This window comes from Camelus ferus, chromosome 6 (assembly GCF_009834535.1).
Source record: "Camelus ferus isolate YT-003-E chromosome 6, BCGSAC_Cfer_1.0, whole genome shotgun sequence".
Classification (NCBI taxonomy): Eukaryota; Metazoa; Chordata; class Mammalia; order Artiodactyla; family Camelidae; genus Camelus; species Camelus ferus.
In genome coordinates, this window is record NC_045701.1 from 90,127,338 (window position 1) to 90,137,797 (window position 10,460).

General features: G+C 58.6%; 1 protein-coding gene across 6 annotated transcripts; it reads left to right on the forward strand.

Moving 5' to 3' along the window:
* The first annotated feature begins 948 nt into the window (after window positions 1-948).
* Window positions 949-9,113, forward strand: DLK1 (delta like non-canonical Notch ligand 1). 6 transcript variants are annotated; one of them, XM_032482652.1, is made up of 7 exons: window positions 949-1,202; window positions 2,436-2,499; window positions 3,018-3,148; window positions 6,053-6,194; window positions 7,732-7,845; window positions 8,131-8,413; window positions 8,633-9,113. In XM_032482652.1, the coding sequence occupies exons 1-7, from the start codon at window positions 1,136-1,138 to the stop codon at window positions 8,879-8,881; spliced, it is 1,050 nt and encodes a 349-aa protein (XP_032338543.1). In that variant the 5' UTR covers window positions 949-1,135; the 3' UTR covers window positions 8,882-9,113. The 6 variants fall into 6 exon arrangements, with proteins under 6 accessions (XP_032338543.1, XP_032338544.1, XP_032338541.1 ...); XM_032482653.1 differs by having other exon boundaries at window positions 8,639-9,113; XM_032482650.1 differs by having other exon boundaries at window positions 8,131-9,113.
* The last annotated feature ends 1,347 nt before the right edge of the window (window positions 9,114-10,460 follow it).

Below are 10,460 nucleotides of genomic sequence, written 5' to 3' on the forward strand. Positions count from 1 at the left end.
CTGGCTGAGTGTATGTGTGTGTTTTGATAAGCATGTAACTGAGAGCCTGCAATGTGTGTTTCAGGAGCTGCGTATGTGTGAGTGTGTGAATATCAGGTGTATGAGAGTCTTCCAGCAGGACTAAGGCCTGTCTGCCTGTGTGTGGGTGTATGTGCTGGAATACGAGCCCAGGGGGTCTGTATGTTTACCAGGGTATTCGCATGTTCAGGTGTGCACGTGGCTGTGCACGTGCCTCAGTGTGGACGGCTGGGCACATGTTGACGGATGCCCAGGGTTTCATAACTGTATGTCCTCTGCCTCTCTGCGTGCCTATGACTGGGCATGTGGCGCTCCCGACTATTTCTATGACGTGCGCGTGTGTCGCAGTGTGTGGTTGTGTCGTAGGGTGTGTCGGGGTTGCCGTGTGTGTTGCTACAAGTGTGTCTGCATTTTCTTGCGTCTTTCTGGCTGAGGGTGTGAGTGCCTAAGGCTTCCCCTAAGTGTTTTTCTGGGTGCGTGTGCGATAACGTACGTTTCCCCCGTCTTTAGAGCGTGCGTTTGTGTTTTTCTGGGTGTTTGCGCCATGGCATGTGTGCTCGGGACCTTGGCGATCAGTGTTCTGGTGTTTCTGTGCGTGTTTCTGTATTCCGAGCGTGTCCTTGCGTCTTCCTGGGGTCTGCGGCCCAGCCCATGTTCCGTACATGCGACTTGTCCTAAGCGGGCCCGTGTGTGCGCGCCCCTGTGCCGTCCTGTGGGGGGAACGTGTGCCAAACGCGCGCGGGGTACCTGTGCCCGTCTAGCCAAGAGTGCCCCGTGTGCGCGAGCCGGTTTCCGGGACGCCGCGGTGGTGGGGGGCGGCCCTGCGAGGGGCGGGGGTCACCGGGACTGGCCGGCGCCGGCCCCGTGCGCACGAAGGCGGGGGCGGGGGGCGGAGGCCGCGGGGGGGCGGCGGTACGAAAAGGGCGGCGCGCGCGGCGGCGGCGGCAGCTCGGCGGCGGCAGCGGAGAGCGCAGCGCGCAGCCCGGTGCAGCCCTGGCTTTCCCCTCGCCGCGCGCCCGCGCCCCCTTCCGCGTCCGCAACCAGAAGCCCAGCGCGGCGCCCGGAGCCGGACCCGCGCCCGCGCCGCTCCCGGGACCGCGACCCCGGCCGCCCCGCGATGACCGCGACCGCAGCCCTCCTGCCCGTCCTCTTGCTCCTGCTGGCCTTCGGCCGCAGTGCCCATGGTGAGCACCCCCCGGCGGCCCGGCTCGCGCCCCCTCTGGGGAAGCCTGCGACGCCCCCCGGCCGCTCGATGCCCCGCGCGCCCCGTCCCGTGCGCCCCGACTCCTGCCCGTCCCGCCTAACCCTAAACCCCGTGCTGCGCCTGCCTCGCCCTCCTCGTCACCCTCGCATGCCAAAGCCCGGCCCGGGAGTCCCGGGGGGCGGGGGAGGAGTGGGACCCCGGCCCCTTCCCGCCCCGCAGAAGTGGCGCTCGCAGGGTGTCGGTGCGCCGAGAGAGGAGGTATGGAGAGAGGAGGTATGGAGAAACGAGGTGATGCTGGGGAACCCTCTGTGGAAATGCTCTGAGGTGCAACTTTGGGGGTGGGGGTCCCTGCTTGCGTGTTTGGGAACAGGTCTGTGGGGGCACTGGGAGATGACTTTGCCGTCGTAGCCCAAATTCCCAGCCAGGAGCCCAGCCAGAGTCCTTCCTGCGTGGCGTTTGTCTACGTGAGGGTCTGCGACACTTCTGTCTGCAGCGGCCATCTGTCTTTGACATCGAGAGAGTTGCCCCCTTCCCGCAGGGTCCCCCCACTACCACTGCACCAGTGGTTAAGGGGGGCTGTCTGAAACGCTGGAGAGAGTTAAAGTAAACACACACAGTAGGTGCCTGTTAAAGTGTCAGGATCTCCAAATAACGTCAGAATTGCAGCCCACTTGGCAAAACCCTTGCGCCTCCTTTGAACATGAAGAGTCTGGGGTGGGGGAAATTGGGGAGTTTGTCCTGGGTGCCTGGTTTAACTGGGATTAACCTTTAAAAAATCCAGACGCCTCACCTGTGAGTCCTCCAGGTGAACCAGTCTGGGCTTTTCCACAGCTGAATACCTCAAAATCTGCTGCCCCTTTTGGGCCCACTTTGAGGAAGTGAGGGTTTGGCTGAGTGCTTAGGGGTCAAAATCTGTCCATCCGCTGTCTCCTCAACCCTGCTTTTAGGATTTGATGTTTGTAATTTCTTTGAGGGAAATGAGGGTGTTTGACCTGGTCCTAGGAACTGGACAGTGTACTGTGGTCACTCCATAACAGGAACATGGCAGAAATTTTTTCCTGCGTGAGTTGAGATGAAGTGCCTACTGTGTGCGAGGCTGGTAGGACCCGCAGAGGGTCGTAGGCTGCCTCTGAGGAGGCTGTGGGCTGTCTGGGCTTCGCCTCGGCCTCTAGGGCCTCTTGAGGTGAATGGTGTAACCTTTCTTGTGCCCCAGGAGCTGAATGCTTCCCGGCCTGCCACCCCCAAAATGGATTCTGCGAGGATGACAATGTTTGCAGGTAATGGAGTGTCTCCCCTCCCAGGCAGCTTGTGGGGGGACAGGGTAGAATTCTGGGGAGTCATGACGTCAGGCAGAAGAATGGGGGGGCCTCAGCCCCTGGACTGCAGCAAACAGCTTCCTCGCCCCCGCAGAAAAGGTGGGGGGAGTGCGGAGGAGAAGAGCGGGGGGGGGGGGGCGGCGGAAGTGGTGGGGACTGGACGGCCACAGCTCCTGTCTGCTTTCTCAGAGGTGGGGTGGCAAGAGAGCCTCTTGCAGGGTGAGACCACTGCAGGCCGCTGCGGCAAAACGCAGTCCTGCCTTTGGCTATCGGGGACCCCTCTGCCTGCTCCCGGCCGGGCTCCTGTTTAAGCCTCTCCATTCAGGTGACTGGTACTGGCTTCCCGGGACCCACCGGCCCAGCCCTGTGCAGAGACCACCATGGGCTCTGGGTTCACAGAAAGCAGCCTGGGCTCCTTCTCTGGCCTCTTTCCCCAACTCATGTGTCCCTGTCTTTCTCCCCCACCCCGATCCCTGCAGGTGCCAGCCTGGCTGGCAGGGTCCCCTGTGTGACCAGTGCATGACCTTTCCTGACTGTGTTAACGGACTCTGTGTGGAACCCTGGCAGTGCATTTGCAAGGATGGCTGGGATGGAAACCTCTGTGACATAGGTTGGCACGCACCCTGGCCCACCCCCAACTCCACCCCCAACACCGTGCCCCCAGCCACCTCCTCACAGCCTGGTGGCTGCCTCCCCTCCCCCTCTTGCCTTATCCCAACACACCCAGCACTCTGTATGGTAATGATCTGTTCATACACTTCCCGCTGGTGCCGGGAGCCTCCTCACAGGTAAGGACACAATTTTGCTCCCCTCTGCACTACCAGCACCCAACACCAGAGAAGGCATGGGGTGGGGGGGTTAGAGGGTGTTGCCAGTTGAATAAAGAGTCACCAAATAAACACGCCCACAAAGCTGGGAGGGTGGGGAACCCAGAGCTGAGAAATCTGTCCAAGGGCACTGAAGCTCAGGGAGGGAATAGGACTCAGGGGGTCGAAGAGCCAAGACTCTATAAGAAATTCACACATGAGACTGTTAAGGAGGCTGTAACAAGCAAGCAAGCAGTGGAGGGAGGTGGGGGTGCTGGGTGCTGAGTGGTGGAGGCCGCAGGGGCTGAATCAGAGCTACTGGGACAGGACTGGGGGCTGTGCTGGAAGAAGTCAGGTATAGGGGGAGGTCGGGGGTCAGGAAAGGCTGAGAAGCCGCTAAAGGGCAGATTGATGTTATCTGTTGATTCCATTAATTTATGCAATCTTTGTCCTCCATTACCCTGGGCAGTTGAGAGTTGGCTGTCGCTGCATTTTCAGGCTGCGAAATGCTCATCTGAGCCCATCCTCGTTTGGCAAAACCTGCCCCGAAGCCTAGGCAAACTAAGGTCCTCTAGAAAACTCCCAGCAGTGTAGGCAGCTCCCGAAGGGCCTCTGCCCCTCGGTCCCCAACGTCAGCAAAGATGAGTGGTACTGATAGGGAAACTGAGGCTTGGGGAAGCAAAGGTGTCTGCTCTGGACACCTAAGAAGTCTAGGAACAGCCAGCTCTAGAACCCTCCCACCGCGGCCCCAGAAGTGAGTTAATTCTCATCTCAAGTGAGTTAAGGAAAACCTAAGAGCAGGTTGTTATCACCCCTGCCCCAATAACCAAGGCAGTGGGCTTTCAGAACCAATATAGTCTCCGTCACACAGTCTCAGGTCCTTAAAGCCTGCCCCCCACCATGGTGCAGGCTTTTCTCCACAGCTGACTCATACTCTGGCCAGCAGAGCACCCCTAAGTACCTCTGTGCTGTTTGGGGGACCCATGGGGTCCCAGAAAAGCTGCCGTTTGGGCTCAGGGCTTTTAGCCTGGAGCCCACCCTCTTCGGTATGGGAGCCCAGGACCCCCCTGCGGAGTTTTCCAGACAAAAGCTTGGACGGCTGGGTCCAGAGGAAACAGCCCTCCGGGTAATTGCCAGCCCTCTCCCTTTTCACCCATCTTTGAGGCTGTCACGGCCACAGCTGCTGCCCCAGCAGCCAGAGACCCCTGGCCGCTTTCTCCTGGTGGCAGCTTATTCCACCCGACTTTGGGGTGGGAGGCCCAGGAGGGGAGAAGGTGGGCTGATCCCCGCTGCCGAGGCTTGACACTGCAGGCGGGGAGTAGGGTGGTCGCCACCCCTTGAGCTTAAATGTAAGATTCCTGGTGACAGGAGAGCTCTGAGCGGGGAATTAGGAGCCTGCCGCGGAGGCTCAGTGCGCGAGCACCCGGCGCCTTCCCGTAATGATAAATCCTCTTTATGTTGTCTTGCGCCGCGCCGGGCTCCCGAGGAGCGCGCCTCGTGCACTCTGGATCAGCTTGGCGCTCAGGCTCTCCCTTATTGATTGACTGCTACCTCCCCGCCACGAGTGTGCGGGGCTCTTGAAAAGAGGGAATAAATCTGCACGTGTGTGGCCTCAGCACCCGGGACCTCCGCCCAGTCCGCCTTAACTGGCTGCGTCTCTGTTTGGCCCTGGCTTTCTGTTTGGCTGAGGCAGCAGCTTGGAGAGTGGAAAACCAGAGCTGAAGGGGCTCTTGGCGATGGGCCAGGGAGAGCCCCTCCTTTTCCCGGTGGGGAAGGTGAGGCACGGTGTGGGGAGGGGCTGAACTCGGCAGTCGGCTGGTCATGGGCAGAGAAGGGGGCTCTTCCTGGCCCGGCTTGGGGGCTGGGGTCTCCCCCCTGTCAGAGAGCCCCTGACCCAGGCCCCTTTGTTCAGCCCGTCCCTGCCTCGCTGAGCCCTGAATAATGAAGTGTGCGTGCCGGGAGGTGTGAAAAGGCGGTGGAACCATCCCAGTGTTCACGGAAACCCGTGCTGACAGGAGAGCACGCGATAGTTCTAATTTCGCTGCCTTCAAAAGATGCAGCCTTTTTTATCACGGACCCCCTTAGTTCAGAACCTGAGAGTGGAGAGACCACCGGGAGGTGGAGGCAGTGCTGGGGCTAAATCAGGTTTCTTGGTTCCTGACAGGGGGCTTTACATCTCATTTCCCTCCTGCCCCTCTTTGATGGAAAAGTATGAAGGGCAGCTGATGTTTCTAACAGCTGGGCTGCACTTGCCCCGTCCCTGAGCAGCAGGGCCCCGCTCCCGTCCCCTGTAGTGAGAAACTTGTCTGGAGGAGACAGCCATTGGGGAGGGAATCTTGACTCTGCGCGGTTTGTGGGGAGGGAAGGGGTCGGCGGAGAAGGTTGTGCTGCTGGACCCAAGGGAAGACCTGGTGCCAGGAAAAGGGCACAGCTGTCCTGGGTTGACTGTCAGTGAGCGGCTGGGACTTTCTGTCTCTGACCTGATGCCAGGAAGCCCCTTCTGCTCCCTGAGCGGTTTCCTCACTTGGTTGGTACCCCCTCTTGCTCAGGACCCCACTGGGTCACCCTTGGCAGTGGCCACAAGCAGAGACATCTAGGCAGCTCACCCGGGGTCCCCCTGGGCCAGATGGAGAGGGGTCCCCTGCCCCCGCCTCCTTCCAGCCTCTGTGCTCCCCCTCACCTCCCTGTGGTTCTCCCTCCTCCCCCAGACGTCCGGGCTTGTGCCTCAACCCCCTGTGCCAACAATGGGACCTGCGTGAACCTGGAAGACGGCCAGTACGAGTGCTCCTGTGCCCCTGGATTCTCGGGAAAGGACTGTCAGAAGAGAGACGGGCCCTGTGTGATGGATGGGTAAGTATTCTCTGCGGGCTCTGTGTGATCTGATAAATGCTGCTTTTGATTCCTGTTCCACACCCCCAAAGACCCTTTCAGCCTCACCCAGTCGGACCTGTCGCCTGACAAAAGACCAAGTAAGTGCTCATCCTGCGCCCCACGGGGGGCCGCCCTGGATCAGGGTATTTATGGGGGAGAGCGTCATTTCCATAATTTTTTCAAACAATCCTGAAGGCGATTTCACATTCCCTTGACGTTCCTAAGTCCTGACGTGTGTGAATGACAGTAGATTGGGACTGTGAACCAGAGCTCAGAGCTGCATCATTTTCTAAAGGCAACATAACAAGAGATCAGAGTTCTGCAGCGCCTGAGGCTGTTTTTATGAAACCCACTCCCCGGATTGCAGGGGTGGGTTTGGGGAACTGGCGGGCTCCGTGTTTGGGTTTTCCGGGATGTCTTAGGAGGGAGCCTCTAGGCTGAGGAGGAGGGGAGAAGGGACGTCGGCCAGCACGGGGCGGGGATGGGGGGTGACAAGGCCCAGGAGCCGGGCTGGGGAGTCCAGCCCTCAGCTATCCCCAGGGAGGAGGGGGCTCCAGGGCTCTGGGCGGGGGGTACAACGGATGGAATGGCCACCAGCCTCTCTGGTGCCTCTGAGGTCAGCCGTTTCCGGCCCTTATCTGCTCGGCGCACTGAGCCAGTCCCACCCTCCGATGGGGCTTAACTGGAGGCCCAGAGAGATGGAGAGAGAGGCAAGAATTCAAAGCTGGGGGTGGGGGCGCCCCTGTCCTGTGAGGAAACTGGAGCTTAAATGCATTCCGGGGCAGGGGCGGGGCTGGTGGGGGGGTGCAGAGAGCCCCGGGAGTCACGCAGGCCACGGGCCAGTATTTGTGCAGCATCTAAAGACCAGTGTCCAGGAGGGGGCAGGGGAGAGGGTGACCGGTTCTGCCTCCTAGCAGGAAGGGGAAATACAGAGCGAGACCTTTAAAATATTTTGCTTTCCTCCCTCACAGACTCAAACCAGTCTGTCAAAATAGAGCCCGAGGTCCTTGAAATTCCTTCAGAGCCCGGGTCCTGTGTTGCCCTCACCCCTGAAGCAGCAATGCTGATTTCTTGCACTTAGAGCCCCTTTCTTCCCTGGAGTTTTGGCATTTATCAGATGACAAAGGGTCTGCTCGTTTAAAAGCACTTACATTAAATGCTCCGTGTGCTCCGCTCTGAGCAAACAGCTTTGGTCTGCAAGCTGCACTTGGGTGAATGGGCCACTATTAAACAGCCGGGCACAGACGCCGCTCCAGCCGGCACAGACAGAGCGCATATTTCTTTCACTGAGAGTCCCCAAGGGTTTCCTGCATAATAGCCTGCAGGCTCACTCCGCGGAAAGTAAAAATAAAAAATAATAATAAGGGGTCCAGGGCGGTGGTGGTGGGAGAGAGTGAGTGAGGGAGGGATGCCCTGCGTGGCTCTGCCTCAGCGGTCAGGGGTCCGGGGACAGGGACGGAGCCCAGGGGAGGGGCTCGCTGCAGCTCCGGGTTGTGACTAACTTTGCCTCTCTCAGCCTCAGTTTCCCTACCTGTCCAGTGACTAACCATCAGGCCTCTGGTTGGAGAGATGACCCAAGAGGTGGGAGAGGAGATAGGCTTCCCAGACCGGGAGGTCAGGCGTGTTCCAGGTTGGCAGCGTGATGGGGGTGGGGTGCACACCCCGCTCGGGGGTGCATCCCACCTCGGACACCCCGGGAGCCCCTCGCAGGCAGGGGTCCCAGTGCCCTGCGTGCCCCCTGCCCGGACCCCCTGGCTGGCACTCAGTCACTCACACCATGTGCTCTGAGCACCTGCCCTTTCATCAGGTCCCAGGAGGTCTGTGATGTGGCAGGAGCATCTGTCCCCCAGCCCCAGCATCAATGTCCTAGCCCAGCCCCCGAGGGCCCTTTACCGTGTCCCCTGTTCTGTTGCAGTTCCCCCTGCCAGCACGGAGGCAGCTGCGTGGACGACGAGGGCCAGGCTTCCCATGCCTCTTGCCTGTGCCCCCCTGGCTTCTCAGGCAATTTCTGCGAGATCCTTGTGACCAACAGCTGCACCCCAAACCCGTGCGAGAACCAGGGCATCTGTACCGACATTGGAGGCGACTTCCGCTGCCGCTGCCCCACCGGCTTTGTGGACAAGACCTGCAGCCGCCCAGTGTCCACCTGCACCAACGACCCATGCCTGAACGGGGGCACCTGCCTGCAGCACTCCCAGGTGAGGTTCGAGTGTCTGTGCAAGCCCGAGTTCACGGGCCCCCTCTGTGGCCGGAAGCGCGCGGCGGGCCCCCAGCAGGTCACCCGTCTGCCCAGCGGTTACGGGCTGACCTACCGCCTGACCCCCGGGGTGCACGAGCTGCCAGTGCCGCAGCCCGAGCACCGCGTCCTGAAGGTGTCCATGAAAGAGCTCAACAAGAGCGCTCCCCCCCTCTCCGAGGGCCAGGCCATCTGCTTCACCATCCTGGGCGTGCTCACCAGTCTGGTGGTCCTCGGTACCGTGGGCATCGTCTTCCTGAACAAGTGCGAGGCCTGGGTGTCCAACCTGCGCTACAACCACATGCTGCGCAAGAAGAAGAACCTGCTGCTGCAGTACAACAGCGGAGAGGACCTGGCTGTCAACATCATCTTTCCCGAGAAGATCGACATGACCACCTTCAGCAAGGAGGCTGGCGAGGAGGAGATCTAGGCGGCGTTCCCGTTCCCACCACCCCCCGTATTCCCGCAGCGCCCACTCTATGCGGTCTGTTCTAATCTTTGTGGTGGAGTTTGCTATCCTTTGTGTCAATCTGGTGAACGCTACGCTTACGTATATTATCTTTGTGATGCTGTGTGACCAACGCAATGCCAGCCGACCCCTCTTCTCTCTTCTTAATGCATGATCAAAAATAATAATAATAAGAATTTCATCTTTAAACGAGTAAAAGAAATAAGTATGTTATTCTAAACTCTTAACAACTTAAAAGCAAAAAAATCAAAAAGACCAAAAAAAAAAAAGGCAACAGAACCAGGGCTCGGTGCCGACGTCCCTCTCCGAGGGGTCTCGGTCACAGGGTCCTCGTGAAACCGTTACGAGTGCTGTACGTTGACCAATCACTGTGAAAGGGCTAAAATCTCTTTCGTTCGTTAATTCTCACACGCCACTTCCGACTTGCACTCACATTGACACCGCAATGCTTAGATCTTCCCAACCGAGTTGAGATTTTTGCAGAGTGCAGCGGCCGCGTGTCAGGCAGAGAGGGAGAGCCCCGGGCTGGCTGCTGGGGGGCCGGGACCTCGTCCCAGCCCTGCCACTAACTCGCTCTGTGATCCTTGGCGAGTCCCCTTTCCACCCCGGGCCACCTTTCAGCCCCTCTACAAAGAGGGGCTTGACCACAGTGACCACCAAGGTCCTCTCTTGCCCTAAAACTCTGAATTAGGAACGAGGGGGTAATGAACCAAAACAGTTCCTGACCCTAAAAATTAGGATCTGATGAAGACTTAAGTCTCATCCTGGGGTCCGAAGGCTTGGCCTATCCTGGATGTACACTTGACGTACTGAAATCAGTTCTAACTGCATTTCTCAAAGTGGGGAGCCTCCTGGCTCACTTCCCTTTGGAAACGATTGCCTTCTCTGAGTCGCCATGTGCAGTTGCACCCTACTTACCGATCCAAAGCCCCAGTGCTGCTCCTGACTTCCACCCCATAGGCTAGAGATGTCCCCTGAAATTTAATGCACCTTGAACCACAAGTGCCCCTGGCGCATCTGAGCAGCAACACAGCCCTCCCCAAGGTGTTCACAGGGCTCAGTGGAAATTGTTGCTTGTGGGGCATGTTCTAGCTCTGTGGCCGCAGTGGTACCAGACCTGGCCTACACAGCATGGATTCCATTCGTGTTGCTGAGTTAACATCCCTCAGATGTCGAAAGACCTAGCCAGCTTCTGAATGATAAATTTGACTTTTTTAAGACAGAGCATCTATCTTTTTTGCAAAAAATTGAGGGAAATGGGACAGAGCTCTGTTTAACTTTCCAGCTCTTAGAGTTGGGCAGCTAAACAGCCTTTGGGTACCAGTTATAGGAATATTTTTGCTTCTTAAAGTATTTGAATAGGAACCTATACTCGTAGCTTTAGTGAGTCTCACCTGCAGTGTTTACCTTGCTTGTCTCTAAGCCATCATCACCTGCGTCACCTCAGCCATTCAGATCACCCACACACACCGACATCGCCACCGCCATCACACCATCATCGACTTCATGTCTCTTCAGCCACCGGTTTACCGCCCCAAGT

Coding starts and splice junctions, on each gene's coding strand:
- DLK1 (XM_032482650.1), top strand. CDS start 1,136: ATGACCGCGACCGCAGCCCTCCTGCCCGTCCTCTTGCTCCTGCTGGCC. Junction 2,500..3,017: donor GAGGATGACAATGTTTGCAG/GTAATGGAGTGT, acceptor CGATCCCTGCAG/GTGCCAGCCTGGCTGGCAGG. Junction 7,846..8,130: donor GGAGGTCAGGCGTGTTCCAG/GTTGGCAGCGTG, acceptor GTTCTGTTGCAG/TTCCCCCTGCCAGCACGGAG.